Raw genomic sequence first — 22,357 nt, forward strand, 5'->3', positions numbered from 1 at the left:
TAATAGTAAAAAGCGGGCTCCTTCGCCCAAAGTAAATTCTGCCTATCTAAATTCCCAGTGGAAAAAGTTGATGGAAAACATTCTTCCAGAGACCAAGGCTGAGGCATGCTACATCCAAGAGCCAATATCCTAAAGTCCCATTGAGGGGAATCAGTAGACTCCCTTCCACCTCCAGACATTATTCTTACCTGGTCCCCATGACAGAGTGTGGCCAGGAGTGTCGAACTCTGCCAACACACGGATACCCCGAAGCCGCGCATATTCAATCACCTCCTTCACATCCTGTGCTGTGTAGATGTGGGTGGCAGGGTTGTAGGACCCCTGAAAGGCCAAAACACCATTCAGGATCTCATTTCCTGAAGGCTAGCAGAGGAAAGGATACTCAAAATGCCTTCTGGACCCCCCTGGATATCAGGAAATCTACCAACAGCCCTTTGGTATCAGGGGTTGTCTTCAAGGAACTTCATAATTTCCCACAAGCTATCACATCTACTGTCTTATCTCAGTGCCATGATGCCAGTGAGATGAATAAGGTAGTTATTATGCCCAGCTAACCAAATATAGATAAATAAAAAGAAGATGGGACCAGGAGAGATTCTCTCCTGAAGGTCACAGAGCAAATGAATGGTGTAGTTTGGACCTGAACTCAGGTCTCCTGACTCCAAATCCAGTGCCCACCCCCTATATGTCAGTGTGTACCTAAAACTGGCTGGTTAGGAGGAGAGCTGGTGTCCTTGCCAGCAGGGAGCCATAGCCACGCTCAGACTTCAAGCCATCAACTTGGTCTGGGCGAAATTAAGGCATACCTTTTTGGTGAGGTCTGGAAAAGTGAAGCTCTCATATGGGAAGGAAGAGTCATCAACCAGATGCCAGTGGAACACGTTGAATTTACTGTACGCCATGACATCCTGTAGGTCAGAGCACGCACTGTTAACTCAGCACTTCTCCAGCTTCAGCCCCAAGCTTGGCAGGCTGCTCCACACACTTTAACAGGCTCGACCTGCCCAGCTTCCTGCTAAGTGTTCACAGGTTCTCCCTATCAAACCTTCCCATCGGGTTGTGCCTGGCGTGGAGGGAAGGGGAAGACCCTGCACATGCAGAGATGGCTGACAGAAGTAGTATCTCCTCTTTGGGGGATGAGTTATGGTCACATCGAGAGGAGCGCTGCAGCTCCGTGGTAACCTGCGGTCTTCAGAAAGCCCCACAATACCCTGAAAACTAATATTTCCTCCTGCCATTTGTTTTGGGTTGTCTGACTAGGGTTTATCCACACTGTGAGGTCTGTTGTGAATTTAGTAGCCCCATAATCCATAAGTCTCAGATGCCCAAACTGGTGGATGTGTCCACTTCTTTGGTTCCATCAGGAGAGCAAAGGAAAAGTTAGACACATGAGCTAGATCAGCAGCTGTCAAGTAAGACTGCCCATCAAATTCAAGGCAGTTAGGAACATCCCCAGCTAAGGCTTTTGAACATCTCTTTCCTATGACTTTGTACTAACTAAAGTTAGCTCTGCTCAGTCAAAGAAGTCAATTCCCCAAACCACTTCCTGCATCGCTGGAGACAGCCCGGACATTGGTCCTCAGTAGCCAGTGGGGTAGGTTTAAATCACTCTTGTTATTTTTTTGAATCTTGGAGCAGGTCATCTTTTACATTTTTCCCGGGAGCTCATAAAGTTATGCACATTCTCTCTGTAACTCTTTAAGAATATGGCACCTGATCTATCTGTTGTCCCATTACCCCAGAACCCTGAGGGCAAAGAAGGCCTTAAGGCCTGGGTACCAGAGTGTCCAGGATGCTAGCCAGTGGCAGGTAATGGCGAGACGTATCCAACAACAAGCCCCGGTGAGGGAAGCGGGGGAAGTCCTCAATCTCCGTCTTGTTGATATAGAACTGTGTGGACCAAACACTGAACATGTTAAGATTCAAAGGAAATTCACCAGTGGGGTGGAGGGGGATGAGAAAAGTCTTCCAAGATTCCTGAAAAGCCAACTTGTGACTGTTCTGCAGGGTAACTGTCTCCACAAACACCGCACACCTCTACCTCAATGACCATAAGCAGGTACCTGTCCAGAGAGCAACTGTCCTGTGCCAGCCAAATACAGCTGTCCCACATACCACTCAGCCCACACATTCCAGATTTTCACTGACTGTTAATATTTTCTTCAAAGCAGTGTGGTCTCAAGGTCATTGCTAAACAATGACCCAGGGTGAACTAAGTTATACCCCAACTGGCAAAATCTACCAAACCAGTTTCCACCCATATCTCCTTGAATACTCTTTTTTGGGGCCATATCAAGCCACCCAGGACTCTGTTTAAGGTAAAATAAGATATTTCCAGGACTCTCAACATTGGGAGCAAACCCCAGAGATTTAAAAGGAGCCCTTTTTGAGGGCCCACACTCACCGTGCCCTCAGGAGATCTCCAAACAAGCTGGCTAAAAGTCTCCAGACCTGCAGGGAAGTAGAGAGGCAGATGTAAAGACTTAGGGAGGTGGGTAAAGACTTGGAACCATTTGGAAGGTTCCCATGTGGCACAGCACAGTGCTTGGGTACACAGTGAGAGGGGATCTAGAGTAGGCTCGATGGTTCTCAACAGTTACGAAAAGGGGATAGTAGGAAGCCAGTATCTATTTTTACTCTGTATTTTATTTGGGGAGGTGGCAGCGTAAGGGGTTTTTGTGCCCCTCCTAGCAATACACTAACCCACGTGCCTCTTATCTATACTTCCTAAGCCTTGAATTTACAAAGATATTAAGAAGAGAGGCCAAGGGGCTTCCCTGGTGGCGCAGTGGTTGAGAGTCCGCCTGCCGATGCAGGGGACACGGGTTCGTGCCCCGGTCCGGGAAGATCCCACATGCCGCGGAGCGGCTGGGCCCGTGAGCCATGGCCGCTGAGCCTGCGCGTCCAGAGGCTGTGTTCTGCAATGGGAGAGGCCACAACAGTGAGAGGCCCACGTACCGCAAAAAAAAAAAAAAAGAAGAAGAGAGGCCAAGATGTGTGCCCATGAGGACAGATGCAGGGACAAGCCAGCTCACAAGGGGTTAAAGCTTTCCATGGATAATACCCAACAGGAGCTAAGGGAGCTGAGAAAAAGGGGCCCCCAATCTGTTGCCCCTTCACTTCTCCCAGACTGAATTGTGAGAATGTGATCATTGACTTGGGTTTCATAAACTCAATCAGAAACTTGTGGGTCCACAGCTGGACTTAGAAGACAAAGAAGCCTCCACTTTTCCTCTTCAGAGCCTGAGAAGAGAACCAGCTATAGGGAGCTGAGGTGTGGCAGGCAGCAACTGCCCCAGAAGACTGGACACAGACTCTTAGATTCCAGCAAAGCCCAAGGGCAGACATGCTGAGTCCAGAGCACTAGATGTTCTCAACAGCTGGGGGGCCTCACTTCTGAAAATCCAGCAGAAGCCCTGTGAAGGATTCCCAGAATCCTAAATTTTCAGAATTTAAGAATCTGTGAGACTTTCATGGTCACTCAGTAGCTCATTTGAGGCAGACTTCCAGTGTACCATCTGGGCTTCTCTCCAGTCTGACTCTGACGCCTAGCACTCGGGGTCCCAGATCTCCCCTACCTTAACCTGCCTAATAGTTAACACCCACACAAAAGCTACAAGAGGTAGAAAGGGGAGTTGGCATGCTGTTTCTCCAAAACACAGGGGAGGGGAGGAGAAGCTAGGGAACAAAGACAAACCAAAACAAGGTTTGGAGTTCAGTGAGAATTTCTCTCATCATTCACCCGCAGACCTTCTACCGAAAGTGGTAGAGTTGTTTGGCTAAGTCTGTATCTAGGGACCGAATACCTTTTCAGTAAGCCAAGAAGAAGGGTAGGGGGGCCTATCACCCGTTAGCTAGCAAAGTCCTCATTTTCTCCCCAAATAATAGAGTTCTACATATTTTACCACTCCTTACCTCTTTTTTGACATTTATCTATTCCTTTTGATCTAGTTTTTAAAGAACCTTTCCAATCATGTGTCTGAAAGGAGAGCTGAACAAGCAGTGCTTGTGGCAGAGCGGGCCCCTCTCCCCAGCTGCCTGCCCGCTGCTTCCCCAGAGCACCTGCCCAGGGGAGTGGCTGCCCTTGCACAGGCTGACACCTGTCAACTTCTGGAGACAGCTGTAAGAATACTCCCTTCAAGCAGCATGGACATATATACACTACCAAACGTAAGGTAGATAGCTAGTGGGAAGCAGCCGCATAGCACAGGGAGATCAGCTCGGTGCTTTGTGACCGCCTGGAGGGGTGGGATAGGGAGGGTGGGAGGGAGACGCAAAAGGGAGGGGATATGGGAACATATGTATATGTATAACTGATTAAATTTGTTATAAAGCAAAAAATAAAAATAAAAAAAAAGAATACTCCCTTCAGGGAGGTGGGGAAATACTCTTAACTGGACCATAAAGCAAGCTTCCTAAGGTGGGGGTGTTCACTGGGCCCCCAGTCCTGCCCCCTACCCCACCAGGGCTGACCTTCCCACATCATCCTTCTCTCTCTCCCAGCGTCAGCCCCATCTTGTTACCTCGGAGGGCGCCCCAGACAGTCTCTGAGAGGAGGAAACACTGCTCATCATTTACAGTCAGGGTGTCTGAAATGACAGAAACGACCCCATTTGGTTAAGGATTTCTACCCTCAGATTACAATCACATGTTCTGTGTAAATCCTTGGATTAGAAAATAACAACAAGAGAACAGTATGGAGGTTCCTTAAAAAACTAAAAATAGAATTACCATATGATCCAGCAATCCCACTACCAGGCATATACCCAGAGAAAACCATAATTCAAAAAGACACATGCACCCCAGTGTTCACTGCAGCACTATTTACAATAGCCAGGTCATGGAAGCAACCTAAGTGTCCATCGACAGATGAATGGATAAAGAAGATGTGGTATATATATACTGTGGAATATTACTCAGCCATAAAAAGAATGAAATTGGGTCATTTGTAGAGACATGAATGGACCTAGAGACTGTCATACAGAGTGAAGTAAGTCAGAAAGAGAAAAAACAAATATCGTATATTAACGCATATATGTGGAATCTAGAAAAATGGTACAGATAAACCAGTTTGCAAGGCAGAAATAGAGACACAGATAAAGAGAACAAACGTATGGACACCAAGGGGGGAAAGCAGGGAGTGGGGGTGGTGGTGGGATGTACTGAGAGATTGGGATTGACATATATACACTAATATGTATAATAAAATAGATGAATAAGAACCTGCTGTATAAAAAAATGAAATAAAATTCAAAAAAAAAAAGATAAGCTGTCACCCATGTGGATTTTTCCCTGTTATAGATGGATAGTTCTCTTTCATTTAGGAATAAAAATGCAATATATTATAAAACAAAAAATAACAACAAGGGACTTCCCTGGTGGTCCAGTGGTTAAGATTCCACACTTCCACTGCAGGGGGTGCGGGTCTGATCCCCAGTTGGGGAACTGAGATCCCTTATGCCGCATGGTGCAGCCAAAAAAAAAAAAAAGAGAGATAACATTTTTTCTTCTTTCAAAGAGGAGGCGTTCCCTGAGCAAGCAAGGCTGCACTCAGGCCTGGGGCCAAAGTGGGAGGGTGGTCACCCAGTGGCTCCGAGGCCCTGGAAGACAGTGTGTGAGGGGGGGCAGCCTGGTACAGATTCCTCTATAAAGCACCACCCACCCTGTGGGTCAGTTTCCCCACGGGAAACATAATTCCTGCCAGGCTTTAGCTCCAAGTATGAAGGGGAGAGGGATGCTCGGAGGGGTGAGTCCAGGTTACGACGTTCCCAGAGCCTTTGAAATCACCCTCCTGTCCCTTTGTCTTCAAGCTTCAGCTACTCCATCAGGAATGTAAGGAAGAAGCCAAGACCTGAATGTTCGCTTTGCAGATGGAGATGTCCCCAAATGCCGCTGCTCAGGGAAGACGGGTGGCAGCCACAGAACCAACGCCTTGACTTCCTCTCGGTTCAAACGGCCGTAAACTCCTTCTCTTCCCAGGGTAGGGTCTCTTAGAGAAAATCAGCAAAGTGTACAAGTTCCTAAAATGCCAGTGGGATTAAATTCAGTCCAGAAGGCAGGGGTCCTGTGGGACTCAGTGAATAGCCAGTGTGATGTTCACAGCCAACTGTCAGATGCTGGTTAGACTGCATAGGAAAAATTCACCTTTGACGGCTCTAGGCACTTGGTGAGCCCTGGTCCCCACACTCATGGAGGGCTCCAGGCATAGCATCCGCAACTTAGGCCAGGCCATCCGGAGTTACAGCTCCAGACAAGTGCTTTCTCTTCTCGAACAGGGAACAAGGTGGTACTTACAATTCTCCACAGACTCCAAAGAAGGAAACTGGTCACATCCAGGAGTGACAACAAGGATAACCAACGAATTCTTCTCTGACGTATGCCATTTTCCTGCAAGGACAGGATGAACTCAGTGAGGCTGACCTGCCACCAGAAACAACAGGCAAAACTAAGGCCCTGCAGAAGGGTTGCTGGCTCTGGTCCCTTCAGCCTGTGTGCCCGTGGTAAGGGGGAGGGGACGGATCTGCCCTTGGCACTGTCTAGTCATCTGTTCAACTTGGTCACTTCGGTCATGCTCTGCTCTCCCCAGTAACCCGCCTGGCCCGTGTATGACTGACCTGGCAGCAGCTCTCTGTAACCGGGCTCTCTGTTTCTGACTTGTAGAGGCCAAGCACATGATTCCAAGACCTCAACAACTGCTTCTGAACTAAAGATGGCTCTAGAGTACTGCTAGTCAAAGTGTGGTCTGCAGATTAGCTGCTGATTTGCAAACGGTGTTACTGGTGGGTCACCAGATAGGAAGCTTATATGACTCCAGAATGTGAGGCAACTATGTCAGAGCAAACACACTGTTTAGGTCTAACAATTTTTCATAACAAGGTTTTCTTGTTGAAGGGAACTGTTTTACGTTCTGGTGCGTACGCTTCTCATCTCATTGCAGAGTGGCACTTGAAGTAGCACTGCTCTGGAGGGCTCCAGATGAAAGCTTCCAACTTTGTAAAAGCTCAGGAGCTAATGTGAGCAGATGAAGCAGATGACAGGAGGATCTTCTATGCAAAGGAGGCCTGAGATGACCTAGCGGGTGCTCCAGCAAAGGCACGTGGCCACCAGCCCATCCTGCTTCCTTCCTTCCTCTTCCTAAACAGGTTCTCTGTCTAAGGCAGACTTCTTCCCAACAGCGGAAAGCCACCCAGTAGGAGACAACATACTATCTAATATAGCTTAACAGATCCCAGTCTACGCAGAAAAAAAAAAAAAGCCAAAATCAAAACACTAATGTACTGTCTCTTCCCACCCTCCCACTGGTTCTTCTCCGTGACCTTCAGGGTGGTTCTGATTGTACCACTCCAAGCCTGAACCTCAGTGAACTCCCACTCTTATTCTTTTTCTGGAGCCACATTCATCCCCACTGGCACCACAACATCCATGACTTCCTATGGAACTATAAAGTCAGGGGTAGGATGGTCTGGCAAAAAGCAGGAAGAGAGGATTCAGAACCAAACTGGAATCCCAAATGTTATCTATCTCTAGGCAGAAGGAACCCAGGAGCCTTGAACCATCTCAAGGAAGCCTGCTCAAATCTCCTGATCACCACACCACATGGCTGCATCTTGGCTTTCAGGCCGGCCAGGAAGCAAGCCAATCAGGGGCCCTTTCTCACCATAATGAGCAAACATATTCTTTCCCCTGCCTGTAAATATCCTGTTGCCCCACACTAATACCTGCTTAAACCCCAGAGGCAGAAGAGAATTTGAGGCTATTCTGGGACAGGCCAACTCACAACTCCATTCTAAACCCTGAAGATTCATCCCCACAACATAGGAGGACAACCAGACTTTCAGGGCAGAGAGCACACTCAAAGCAGAATGTGCAGGGCCATCCCAAGCTCTCTAAGCAGACAGGCCATCTCTACAAACCCCAAAGACCAAGGAGGGCTTCACTGAGAGGCAGGCGTGAAGAAAACTATAAAAGAATATCCCTCCTTAAACCACGGCCTCATCCCTTGTCTCCTTATCCCCACCTGACCCCACACATTGTGGAGCCCCAATATCACTGTGTGGAGAGCTCATGTGCACATCTACCCAGGCGGGCATGCAAAAGAGGACAGAAGTCCTGAGCTGTAGTCTTAATCCTCTGGACCTCAGTCTACCAAATTGAGGAGAAATCACAACTATTCATATGCAACTGCCATGGTCACTGTCCTGATGACGAGAAAGGCTGCACAAACACCAGGTTTATCTGAACTTACTTAGAAGACAAGAAAACATCTAATTGCTGTTGTTATTATATTTTTGTTTTTCTAAAACACACCTATACTCTATTCTCTAAATCCATGGTCTTTTAGTGGGGAAGGTCCCAGACTCCTTTGAAGATCTGACAAAAATGAAAGGATTTTTCCCCTAGAACAGTGCCCTTAATTTAAGGGCTCATCCCTCCACCCCTGACCACCAATCTCATGGTGAAGAAGCCCCGTCCTAAGTGCTCTCAGTGACTCATGTGGGTTTGGGCTGATAAAGAAGACACAGAGTCATGGCTACTGCTTAAACAAGCTCTGAGGAGGAAGGACGAGGGGAGGCAGTGATGTGAGAGCTGGCAAAACAGGAGGGACACTGGGTCATTTAAAGGATGTAAACAGAGACCATCATTGTGGTTTTCCGCCTCCAAGTTGCCACTCTGAAGAGAACAGGAAATAGGCAGGGGACAAGCCAGCCGCCTCTACAAACACCCACACACCCTGCGCTGGGAAGAACTGAGGTGTGGGAAGCAGGGTCTGGCAAACAGCCTGCTCACCAGCAATCGCACGGGAACACTCGCAATGAGCCCGGGCGGGACAGCAGGAAATTCTGAAGCCTCAAGTGCTCAGGAAGCAGCATGGAAAACGGAGCACTGAGCTGGGAGATCAGGAAGGGTTAGTTCTGGTTCTGGCCCTGCTGCTGCCAAGCAGAGCGAGTCTCGGGGCTCCCACTTCCTCCCTGATAAACAATGGCAGGGTAGGACCAGGTCCCAGCTGCTCCTCCTCAGAGCCAGTACTTCGTGATTCCGCAGACAAATCACATACTCCGGGGTCCCATTCTAGACCACTGCTCCCATCTCCGCAGCTCCCTCATCCCCCTGCTTTCGTGGAAGCCTGTTCTTTTCTTTGGGTTCACTGAAAAGTTTGTATTTTTTTAAATTTAAGAAGTTAAAAAAATGCAAACAGCCCAGAAGTGTTTACAGCAAAAAGAAAAAAAAAGTTATCTTTGGCACCCCTCTTCTTCTCTGAAGAGATAACCACGGTTAGTCTTCTACCCTTGTGCCCCCCTTTTTAGCACAATTTAGCCTTATTCATCCCAGGTCAGCTCTGGATGTGGAACTCGAGAACAAGGGAACCCTAGACCCTTTTACTACCAAATTCCTGCTGTTGGACTTTGTCCAGATGCCAGTACTATGATCCTTCCATTCCCTTTCTGTTCTCAATCCTTTCCCATCCTCACCTCCTTCACTGCTGCCCTATATGTGGTGACCCATCACCTCAAACACAATCTAGCCAACACTCTCAACAGCCTGTCGCTGTCTTCGGTTGCACACAGTGGGCAAAACCCTCAACCTGGATCAATCTAACATCTGCCTTCCGTGCACCTATCCTGGTCTCTCATCTTGGCTGGGCCCTTGATGCCAATTGTGAAAATCTGCTCCTCCACCACTGCTTTTTTCTATTCTCTGCAACAGCTATTTCAGACTGGTACCACTTTCTTCAAGTCCATAACTGGATCACAACCTCCTTTACTCTCAGCTGACAATCAGCAATCATCCACCTCTACCTTCCCTGCTCCTCCCTGACAAAAATACCTGCAACACACACCTGGTCTTTACCTTCTCCTTTTCCTACCTTGGTGGAAGGGGCTTCCCTTCACCTGTGCTCTGCAACTCTACTCAGGCTCCTCTTGTATAAGTTATCTCCCTTTCCCCTCAAATCTTCAGATTATTTATTTCCGCTGATTCTCTCCCATCAGCATTAAAATATTTGCAAGTCTTCCTAGTCTTGACTCCAGGTCATCTCAAACAGTCACTCTTTATCTCTCCTTCCAGTTACAAAAGAAACTCTAGAGGAAATGTAGCCTGAGCAGTTCAGTGCTGAATTTCAAAGTCAGACAGATCTGGGTTCAAATTTGGGTTCTAACACTTCCTAGCTGTGGGACCCTGAGCAAGTTATTTTCCCTCTAAGCTGGAGGTTCCTCATCTGGTGATCATGACAGTACCTACCCCATTGGGCTGTTGAGAAGATTAAATGAGTTAAAGTGTGTGACGTGCTTAGCTCAGTGCCCAGCACATGAGAGGTGCTCATGGAGTTGGCCATCCTCAGTCCTCTCTTTGTAGCCACTGCCTGACCTCCTTTCTACTCCTCAGTCCACTATAATCTGGCTTCCTTCACCATCACTCCTTTGAAAATGCCTTCACCAAGGGCCTGTAGTTCTGCAACTAAATTCAAGGGATCCTTTTCAACAAATTCATTCATTCATTCAACAGTTATTTACTGAGCGCTTACTATGAGCCAGGCTATTCTGTGCTGGGGATACAACAGTGATCAAAACAGACAAAAATCCCTGCTGTACAGAGGGAGCATGCTACTAACACTTTCAGGACCTCTTGGCAGCATCAGACAGCAGACAGCCCTGACCTTCCTGAAACTAAACTCCCTTAGCTTAAGGGACACTGCTCTGTCTTGGTTTTCCTTCTCACTCCTTGAACATGCTTCCTCATTCTCCTTTTCCTTCACCCACCCCTACATGCTGGTTTCCCCAGGGTTCCAGACTTCTCTTTTTCTCCTCACTTTATACTCTCTCCGGACAATGTCATCCACTTCCATGGTAGACTGATGATTCTCAGATCTACCTTTCCATGCCAACTCTTCTGGAGCTCTAGAGTCATACAGTACCTCCACTCAAATGTCTCAAAAGCACTTCAAATCTTAAATACAGAATTGAACTAACTCTTCATTCCTCTTCCCGGCTGACCTTCTCCCTCAGTTTGATAACAGCACCATCTACTGATTTACCCAGACCAGAAACCTCTTCCTTCTCCCATCCTTCTGAGTAGAGCGCAAGTTTATTCACTCATACTTATTGACTGTCTATGTGCCAAACCCTGTGCTAAGCACTGAGATTACAGCAGTTAAAAAGAAAGACCCAACTAAGTGTTACAACTACAAAATCCTTCCTGGCTCTTGACATCACCACCATCTTCCCACCCCCACTGGGTCAATGCCTTAATTTAGCCTCTTGTGAATTTTCATCTGGACTGTAAAAAAGTCTCCCAGTTGCTCTCCCTGCCTCCATATATATCCCATTTCAATCTCTTATCCTTTGTGATCTTTTAATATGAAAATCAGATTATGAAAATCTCTGCTCAAAAGCCTACAATGGTTCCCCACAGCTCTCAGGTTAAAGTGCAGAATCTGCTGGATGATTACACGAACTTGAGCCTCATCTTTCTCTGCTCCTGTGGGGGAACTCTCACAGGAGCGCGATGAACTCTTTACAGAACCCTGAAAATGCCACATTTTCTCCCTCTTTTTCTTTGCATGTATTGCTTCCTCCAAGCAATACATGCAGAGAAAAAGAGGCTTAACCTTGGAAGGGGACCTACGAGCAGGACCTTGAACCTTGAGTTGCTGTCTGCCAGCTACCAAGAGGGGAAAAGGTATTCCAAGCCTGGGAAGCAGCTGATACACAAGAGCATTGGTGTGTCTAGGGGAAGAGGCAAGACCACCCCTGTCAGACTTCTTCTCCCGGTAGAGTGGGAGTCTGAGAATCCAACTGCCCTGAGCCTGGAGCCCCTCCATAGTGCTGCTGGATTCAGTCTGGACCATGGTGCCTCTTCCCACAAGTCCTAAGATTCTTCACCCACCAGAGACTACTAATACCTACTCAGAAATATTGATACAATCCATCTAGCCCATAGGTGAATCCTGAATATTCTCCTTTCTGTCTTCTTTTGTAAAAGTTGTAGTTAAAAGTTTTCTTTTTTCCTCTACTTTTAAAACTTAATCTGGGGGACTTCCCTGGTGGCGCAGCAGTTAAGAATCTGCCTGCCAATGCAGGGAACATGAGTTAGAGCCCTGGCCCGGGAAGATCCCACATGCTGCAGAGCAACTAAGCCCGTGCACCACAACTACTAAGCCTGCGCTCTAGAGTCTTCAAGCCACAACTACTGAAGCCCACATGCCCTAGAGCCTGCGCACCACAACTACTGAGACCACGCGTTGCTACTGCTGAAGCCCACGTGCCTAGAGCCTGTGCTCCGCAACAAGAGAAGCCACCACAATGAGAAGCCCGCGCACCACAAGGAAGAGTAGCCCCCACTCACTGCAACTAGAGAAAGCCCGTGCGCAGCAACGAAGACCCAATGCAGCCAAAAATAAAAATTAATTAATTAATTAATTATTTTAAAAAAGGTGAAACTCCTAACTTCTCTCCTCTTTGTGGACATTTGGGAATGCTTCTAAGCTTTCAATATTATAAACAATGCTCTAGTAAATATTCATATATATATTCTTGTTAAAGCAGTTGTGAGAGATTTTGGTAGGAAAATTCCTAGAGGTGGAAATGCTAGGCCAAAAATATTAAAGTTTTTAGTTTTGATGCTGCCAATTACTCTTCCAAATTACTGTACTAGTTTACCTGAGCCAAAATATATGGGCCCATCTTTTCGTCCTTCCAAAACTAGACTATGTCACTTCTTTTTCATCTGTGCCAGCCTGATTGATAAAGAAATACAGCATTGTTTTAATTTGTATTTCTTTAATAATGATTGAATTTGAGATTGCTTTGTATTTACTGGTCATATTCTTTGCACTTTTTTTCCCAAGAAAAACATTTTTTTTATTGAAGTACAGTTGATTTACAATGTGCTAATTTCTGCTGTACATCAAAATGACTCCGTTATACACATATACATACATTCTTTTTTTTACATTCTTCCCCATTATGGTTTATCCCAAGAGACTGAATATAGTTCCCTGTGCTATACAGTAGAACCTTGTTTATCCATTCCATATGTAATATCCAAACATATGTAATAGTTTGCATCTACCAATCCCAAACTCCCAGTCCATCCCTCTCTCCACCCACCCCACTTGGCAACCACAAGTCTGTTCTCTATGTCTATGAGTCTGCTTCTGTTTTGTAGATAAGTTCATTTGTCTTTGCACTTTTTTAAAAGGTAATTTTCTTTTATTGATTTGCGGAGCTCTTTCTAGATTTTAACCTTCTCTTTTAAGGTTGCAAATATTTGCCTCATTTTGTCCTTTAACCTATGGGTTCTTTTGCTTTAATTTGTATGTAGTCAAATCTGTTAGTCTTCTCCTTTATGGTTTCCTTTATTGGCTTGCTTAGAAAGACCTCCTCTACCCTGGGACTACGTGAATCATTCCTTTGATTCCCTCTAATAGTTTTACGGCATATCCTTAGATCTTTAGTACACCTGGAATTTACTTTTGTGCTTGACATGAGGTAAAGATTTTAAAATTTTCCAAATGGATAACCAGTCATCCCTACATATTTATTGACTAATACATCTTTTCACTTTTGATTGGAAATGCTTCCTTTGTCATATAGTAAATTCTCATGTATATATATACACATACATACACACACATACGTGAACTTTTGCTTGCCTCTGGAACTTGTTTCCTTGGCATGGTTTTATAGTCATGGAAGTCTACTGTGTCACACTGCTATCATCCTTTGTCACTCTGCCCAATACATAAACACCTCTGCTCATTTCTGGGCCCACACTCCCATCTCTCTAAGGGTTGTTTCCTCTTCCCCACCAAGCCACCTGTACTACACATCATCCATCCCTGCCAACCCTCTGGAGCCTTACTCCATGGTTATTCAATTACCAAGACCCACAGCCTTTTCTACTTCCTCCTTAACTGAAGCCTGGCTCTCCCCAGGATACTGCTGCCCCTACCACTTGCTCTGAGTGGCAGCTCCTCCTCACATTCTGGGGCTGAGCCATGGGGCTGCTTCCAGGCCATCCACCCTCTACCATCAAGTGCAGCAACAACAACAACCTCTCTTCTGTGGCTCATGACATTCAGCTGTAAAATCTTGAGCCTCTCCTTGTCACGACACTCTGCAACTTCCTGTCACTTCTTTATTTACCCAAGCCTTTGGATTCCGGTCTCCAGTCTTTCTCTCCATCCGGAGGCTAGCTATCATCCTAGGTGACTTTTGGACTCTGAAATGTCCCAACTCATTCTCTCAAGCTTCAGTACCATACAGCTAACCTCACACTCAACAGGTCCAAAATCAAACTGACTTTTTTTTTTTTGTGGTACGTGGGCCTCTCACTGTCGTGGCCTCTCCCGTTGCGGAGCACAGGCTCTGGATGCGCAGGCTCAGCGGCCATGGCTCACGGGCCCAGACGCTCTGTGGCATGTGGGATCTTCCCGGACCGGGGCACGAACCCGTGTCCCCTGCATCGGCAGGCGGACTCTCAACCACTGCACCACCAGGGAAGCCCCAAACTGACTTTTAGTCATTCCCACCTGCCTCTAAAACCCTTAATCAATCTCTCTGTCTCTCTTTTCACTCTTTCCCTCCTTCCCTTGCTCTCCTACTGTTTTCCCTATCCTTGTGAATGGCAGCTGAACACATTCAAATTACTAAATCACAAATCTGGAGCCATGCTCACACCCCCCTCTCCATCATAACCGCCACCTTCAAGCATTCCACTTCCTAAATGTTTTTTCTTTTTAAAAATGTTTTTATTTTATATTGGAATATAGTTGATTTACAATGTTGTGTTAGTTTCAGGTGTACAACAAAGTGATTCAGTTATACATATACATGTTTCTTTTTCAGATTCTTTTCCTTTATAGGTTATTACAGAGTATCGAATAGAGTTCCCTGTGCTATACAGCAGGTCCATGTTGATTATCAATTTTATATGTAGTAGTGTGTATATGTTAATCCCAACCTCCTAATTTATCCCTCCCCCCACCTTTCCCCTTTGGTAACCATAAGTTTGTTTTCTATGTCTGTGAGTCTGTTTCTGTCTTATAAATAAGTTCATTTGTATAATTTCTTAAGATTCCACATATAAGTGATATCATATATGATATTTGTCTTTCTCTGTCTGATTTACTTCACTTCGTATGATAATCTCTAGGTCCATCCATGTTGCTGCAAATGGCATTATTTCATTCTTTTTTGTGCCTGAGTAATATTCCATTGTGTATATATACCACATCTTCTTTATCCATTTATCTGTCAATGGACATCCACTTGCTAAGTTTTTCTTCAGTCCTTCTAGTTTTCTTTGTCCGTACAGCCATCAACCCACTTCAGCCACTCTTATCTCTTATCTAGACCACTATAAGAGCCTTTTAACTGGGTTTCCTGCCTCTAGTCCCATTCCCCACCAATCCCCAATGCAGCCAGAGTTTAGTCACATCACTTATCCTGATTAATGGCTTTTATTGGCCTTCCTTGACCTTAGGGTAAAGTTCATGTTCTTTATCAGGGCTCACCAGGTCATTTCATGACCTTGCATCTACCACCTCACTAGCTTCAGAACTTGCTGACCCACCATACAGCTGCATGCTTCACACTGACCACACTGACCTTGAGTTTCTTGAATATGTCATGGAAGCTTCTTTCCTAAAGGCCTTTCCTACGTGCATTTCTTTCTGTGTGGATTAATAACTCCACCTCCATTAACTCCTTTCAGATCTCATTAGACAGCTCTTACTGGAAGTCTTCTCAAAATGTACCCCCTGCACGCACACATGTCAGGTGTTCCCAAAGCACCTGTACCTCAGTTAGCAGCAAAAATCACACTTTACCATATGTCTGTGTTTCCACTTCCAGAGACTGTAAATTCTTTTAAGTCTTTAAAAATATTAATTTAGGGCTTCCCTGGTGGCGCAGTGGTTGAGAGTCCGCCTGCCGATGCAGGGGACGCGAGTTCGTGCCCTGGTCCGGGAAGATCCCACATGCCGCGGAGCGGCTGGGCCTGTGAGCCATGGCCGCTGAGCCTGCGCGTCTGGAGCCTGTGCTCCGCAACGGGAGAGGCCACAACAGTGAGAGGCCCGCGTACCGCAAAATAAATAAATAAATAAATAAATAAATAAATAAAAATATTAATTTAGGGCTTCCCTGGTGGCGCAGTGGTTGAGAGTCCGCCTGCCGAAGCAGGGGACGCGGGTTTGTGCCCCGGTCCGGGAAGATCCCACATGCTGCGGAGCAGCTGGGCCCGTGAGCCATGGCCGCTGAGCCCGTGCGTGTGGAGCCTGTGCTCCGCAACGGGAGAGGCCACAACAGTGAGAGGCCTGCGTACCGCAAAAAAAAAAAAAAAAAAAAAAAAAAAATTAATTAAAAAAAATTTATACAACTTTTAAAGGTTACTTTCCATTTAAGGTTATTACAAAATAATAATGTAACCTGGCTACATTCCCTGTGCTGTACAATACACCCTTGAGCCTATCTTATACCCAATAGTTTGTACCTCGCACTCTCCAACCCCTATACTGCCCCTCCCCCTTCCCCACTGCTAACCACTAGTTTGTTCTCTATATCTGAGTCTGCTTCTTTTTTGTTGTATTCACTAGTTCATTGTATTTTTTAGATTCTGCATATAAGTGATATCATACAGTACTTGTCTTTCTCTGTCTGACTTACTTCACTTAGCATAATGCCCTCCAAGTCCATCTATGTTGCTACAAATCACAAAATTTCATTCTTTTGTATGGCTGAGTAGTATTCCACTGTGCGTGTGTGTGTGTGTGTGTGTATGTACACACACACACACACACACCATCTTCTTTAGCCATTCACCTGTTGATGGACACTTAGGTTGCTTTCATATCTTGGCAATTGCAAATGATGCCGCTATGAACACTGGGTTGCATATATCTTTTCTAATTAGTGTTTTTGTTTTTTTTCAGATGTATACCCAGGAGTGGAACTGCTGGGTCATAGGGTAGCTCTATTTTTAGTTTTTTGAGAAACCTCCACACTGTTTTTCACAGTGGCTGCACCAATTTACATTCCCACCAACAGTGTAGAAGGGTTCCCTTTTCTCCACATCCTTGCCAACATTTGTTATTTGTGTTCTTTTTGATGACAGCCATTCTGACAGGTGTGAGATAATACTTCATTACGGTTTTGACTTGCATTTCCCTGATGACTAGCAATATTGAGCATCTTTTCACGTGTCTGTTGGCTATCTGCATTTCCTCTTTGGAACAATGTCTATTCATTTCTTTTGCCCTTTTTTCTTTTTCTTTTTTTTTTTTTCAGTACGTAGGCCTCTCACTGTCATGGCCTCTCCCGTTGCAGAGCACAGGCTCCGGACGCGCAGGCTCAGCGGCCATGGCTCACGGGCTCAGCGGCCATGGCTCACGGGCCCAGCCACTCCGCAGCATGTGGGATCCTCCCGGACCGGGGCACAGCCCGCGTCCCCTGCATCGGCAGGCGGACTCCCAATCACTGCGCCACCAGGGAAGCCCTGCCCATTTTTTTTATTGGGTTGTTTTTTGATGTTGAGTTGTATGAGCTGTTTACGTATGTTGGGTATTAATCCCTTATCGGTCATTATCATTTGCAAATATTTTCTCCCATTCAATAGTATCCAGTCTTACATTTAGGTCTTTAATTCCTTTCTGAGTTTATTTTTGTGTATGGTGTTAGAGAATGTTGTAATTTCATTTTTTTACATGGAGCTGTCCAGTTTTCCCAGCACCACTTTTTGAAAAGACTGTCTTTTCTCCATTGTATATTCTTGCCTCCTTTGTCATAGATTAATTGACCATAAGTGCGCCTGTTTATTTCTGGGCTCTCTATCCTGTTCCATTGAAATATGTGTTTGTTTTTGTACCAGTACCATACTGTTTCGATTATTGTAGCTTTCTGGTATGAAACTATAAATTCTTTAAGGACAGGGGCAGCTCATTAATATTCCTTGGACCAGTGCTACTGACAAATTATTGTTGCTTAATAAAACCTGCTTGTACTAAGGATGAATGGAAGGGAGGGAGCCAGCTAGAAATACTACTGGAATCTGAAAACAATGGGCCAGGGATCAAAATATTTAGAATTTGAGTGCTAATGATTAAAGCAATTAGATGTCAGAAGTTACTGATCAGGGCTTAATCCTACCAGAGGCCAGCAGTTTTCCAAATCGCTAATTGGTATAACGCTTGGTAAAGGTATTTATGAGTAGAGTGCCCTAAAATTGCACAGCGAAAAGAGAAACATCTTGGTAGACAAAGACCAGACTGGGATTTCTGCTCCACCACTACTAGCTGTGTAACCCTGGACATGTTACTTAACCTCTTTGAGTCTCAGTTCTGAAAGATGAGTAGAACACCATCTCACAGAGCTGTTATGAAGATTAGATAGCATAACATACAGCAAGTGCCAGATACTCAATAAATGCTAGTTTCCTTCCGTTTTCTACTTCCCTTTTCTTTTCTTTATTTTTAAAATTTTATTTATTTATTGGCTGCGTTGGGTGTTCATTGCTGCGCACGGGCTTTCTCTAGTTGCGGCGAGCGGGGGCTATTCTTTGTTGCAGTGTGCGGGCTTCTCATTGCGGTGGCTTCTCCTGTTGCAGAGCACGGGCTCTAGGCGCATGGGCTCAGTAGTTGTGGCTTGCGGGCTCTAGAGCACAGACTCAGTAGTTGTGGCGTGTGGGCTTAGTTGCTCCGTGGCATGTGGGATCTTCCCGGACCAGGGCTCGAACCTGTGTCCCCTGCTTTGGCAGGCGGATTCTTAACCACTGCGCCACCAGGGAAGTCCTACTTCCCTTTTCTTAAAAAGTCACTTTTGCCACTTGGCTGGAGGAGCCCAGGAGCAGGGTGCCTTGTGGGATAACCACACCATAAGAGCAGCTTCCCTGAGGGCTTTTCATGAGCTTCTTACAGAAGCCTGAGGGCTCCACTACTGTGTGGTGCCACCCTGTACAGCAAACAGGCTGACACTCCAACATATAAAAGGGACATGGGCTTGGAACTCTGAATCTTCCTCAAACTAGGATTGTGGGCCTAGTCAAAAGACCAAAGCCACAAATGTGGGTTCCTAATTACTACTTACTACCAGGACAAAGTTGAATAGGACAGCAGTTAAACTTTTCATCCAGGACACAGTGTACCTGGTGAGCCATCTTCCTTGCTCCCAACCCAAAGCTTTACAAAAGAAAGGGAGGCTACTTACTGACACCCAAGTTGACAAGCACCAAAACTTCCTGCATCTGAGCATACACTTCCAGAGAAGAGAGCTCCACACCAGACCCAAGCCGCAGCCAACCTCAAGATGTGGACACAGCGATAGCACCCCACTGCTGGCTAGAGATCAGGGTGGAGTGCGTGGCCAGAGAGCTTAAGCAATAACAGCAGCTTAAAACGGATGCAGGGGAAATAAAAGAGAGAAGTTCCTGACGCAGTAATAGGTCTTATTCACTACAACCAGGGATAGAGAAGAAAAGCAAACCCATTTCTCTATTACAACAGATTACAGAACCATAAGCCTTGAGGCAGATCATAGAAAATCCTTCACATATACACCTCTCACCTCTACAGACCCAACCTCCTCCTTTTCCCAGAGCACAGAATGCCTCATTCCAGATCTCTGCTCTGAACTCCTATCAGGGTGTGTTGAGAAGGTCAGCGACTGCAGTGGCTAATCACCCAATCCTTGTAGAGCTAGATGGTGAGTGACATCCTTTAGGTAACAATTATACAGCTGACCTTGTGTTCAGTGGCCCCACAAAGGTGGGAGAAAGCTTCTCATCCAATTGGTTAAACCTCTTGGTGATGCACATTGACTCTAATCTTGTCACTTGTTTCTAGGGCCAGCAGAAGAAATTTTGGAAAATGCAGAAACGTAAGAGTAATCTCTTTCATTTCTAAAAGAAGTATTGGTTGGGCAGCAAAACTCTTTTCCTTCTGTATAACTGTTACCTGAAGAATGTCACTCACCATCCAGCTCTACAAGAATTGGGTGATTAGCCAATGCAGTTGCTGACCTTCAACACACCCTGACAGGAGTTCAGAGCAGAGATCAGGAATGAGGCACTCTGGGCTCTGGGAAAACTGGCAGAACACGCCTGCAGATAGTTAGATATTTTCAGGAGAAAATTTTATAAATCCAATTTCTGGCATCTTTCCATACTCAGAAAAGCACTAAAATCATTAAGATATCTGTTCCTTGTGACCAACAGCAACCTCCTACCGAGATGTGTGCTTGATTGCATGTACCCCTTTCTCCAAAATCACATATATGCTTGCTGACCTCCCCGGCTACCTCTTTGGAGCAGTTCCTCAGAGCTATTAGAGAGGCTGTCTCCTGGGCTGCAGTCCTCAGTAAGTCCCCAAATAAAACTGAAACTCACAGCTCTCACGTTGTGCATTTTTATTTCAGTTGACAAATCATTAGGAAAAGGACTGAGGTTTATGCCTTCAGCAGGCTAAGAAATCGACAACATGCCCCAGAAAGACTGAGTAGCTATAAGGAAAAAAAAAAAAAATCCCACACCTGCTGTTAAAAACAAAAACAAATCAAAAAAGAAGGTATCACCTGGAAAGAGCTGCCCTGCTTCACTCTCCTGTGTGGAGGTGAGGAAGTGGAGTGGAAGGAGATGGGAGGAAGGACAGCTCTGCGGCTTAGACGTCTTATTTGTATTTTGTTTCATTTTTTAAATCACCAAGTTCTTCTTCTGCTGTGTATCCTCCTCCAAAGTTTGTAAAAACACTCATCATTATCTCCTTGTTATCCTCAGAAATGCTTGGAATGTAGGCACATAAAAAAAAAAAAAAGCAGCAGTAGGTGCTTGCAAGTTAGGCAATTTGCCAAGGGCACATAGTTAAAGAAGTGATTAATAAACATTCTCTGGCTGACTCCTGAATAAATCATGTTTCAGACCCTGAGTCCTCTACTGAGATAGGTCTTCAAGCAGGGTGAGGGGGAAGCAACGATAGCTCAAGGAAATAGGACTGGAATTTTTCATAAACCAGGCCCAGACTATCCACACACATCTTGACCAAGCTGAGCTTCTTGGGTTCAGCAGTGAGAAGAGAGGCTGGTTGAGGACTGCAGGCCAAGCTAATCTAGGCCCAGGAATTCAAAATGGAACACAATTATTTTGCTCCTCACTAAAAACGATGCTCCTGCAACCTATTCTTCCCAAATCACTGTATGTTTTCCTCTTTATGTATCCCTCCGTCCTCCGTATACCCCTTCACAAGAAAAATAATTCTACTACAAAACTCTCTTCCTGCATTGTATTCTTCCTCTTTGCTTTTAAGACAATATATGTAAGTCTTCTGCAGGACTATGCCTTGTCCTTGTCATGGGAAAGGTTAAAGTGTACACAGCCACTAGTCCAATTAGAGCAGAGAAAACTAATCAGCATTACTCTTCTCCCCAGCCAGGCTGCCCCTTATCGGTTTTCTTCCTACACTCTCTAGATGCATTTCCAATGCATCTCCAATTTTGTGATGGGTTAAGGGCAGCTTGAGTTAGGACCACAGCATAGTGTGATCCTCCTTTCCATGGAATCACATGCTAATATTCCAAATTTGAAACTTGAAAGACAATCAATTCTAAATGAAACCTGCGAATCATCTCCTTTTTGATGATCTTAGAAATAAACAAAAACCATGACGCATTTTTACAAACTTTTATACAAAGCAGCCCTTTTAAGTTGATTTTAATATATCCAACAAATAATTAAGTATCTACTATGTTCCGGGCGTAAGTATAGAAGGAATGGCCAAAGGAGGTATTTTAGGAGATTCAAATTATAATGAATTATGCCACTTATTAACTCGGTCACTTAATATCTGAGGATGAGCAAATCAAATATTGATAATGGCTCCAGAAGGATGCAGATACTCATACAATAATCTTCCTTCCATTCTAGAATAAAAGGGCTGGGGAAGGGTGGTGGGAATTATTTTGTTCAGGGACAGCCGCATCCTAAGTAACTCATAGGGATGTGAGTGTGAACATCAGAACAGGACTGGAACTTCATAATAACCATTAAGGACTATGGATTCAATCAACTAGTTTCAGGAAAAGCAAAGAAGAATGCAGTCGTATGACATAATCAGATTTATTCACTTTACCTGGGCTTTATCAACTCCATCAAGCACCCCAAAAACTATTTGGAGCAACATTAGTTGGGTGCAATCCCAAATAATCAGATCTTTGATTTGCAAACAGGATGTGGCTTAATAATCAAAACAGAGAACTAGGCTTATTCAAATATCTAAAATAATTCCATTTAACAGGTTTAACAACATGCAACACACACCCTCCAGTTGGCAGAAATACCTGTCCATTACAAAACAGGTAGCAAATACTAAACACTT

The 22,357-nt window shown here is 45.2% G+C and overlaps 1 protein-coding gene across 1 annotated transcript in view; it reads right to left on the reverse strand.

The window, feature by feature from the left end:
• HEXA (hexosaminidase subunit alpha) overlaps positions 1 to 22,357 on the reverse strand; it is a gene marked incomplete at its 5' end in the record, with an annotated part of 38,309 nt that overhangs the window by 5,475 nt on the left and 10,477 nt on the right. Inside the window, 6 exons of the mRNA XM_079698934.1 lie at positions 189 to 321; positions 807 to 908; positions 1,780 to 1,890; positions 2,405 to 2,451; positions 4,524 to 4,589; positions 6,295 to 6,387. Of these exons, the coding sequence (XP_079555060.1) occupies positions 189 to 321; positions 807 to 908; positions 1,780 to 1,890; positions 2,405 to 2,451; positions 4,524 to 4,589; positions 6,295 to 6,387 (552 nt within the window). The remainder of the gene's footprint in view (positions 1 to 188; positions 322 to 806; positions 909 to 1,779; positions 1,891 to 2,404; positions 2,452 to 4,523; positions 4,590 to 6,294; positions 6,388 to 22,357) is intronic.

The sequence above is a fragment of the Hyperoodon ampullatus genome, assembly GCF_949752795.1.
Source record: "Hyperoodon ampullatus genome assembly, chromosome: 3".
NCBI classification, from domain to species: Eukaryota; Metazoa; Chordata; class Mammalia; order Artiodactyla; family Ziphiidae; genus Hyperoodon; species Hyperoodon ampullatus.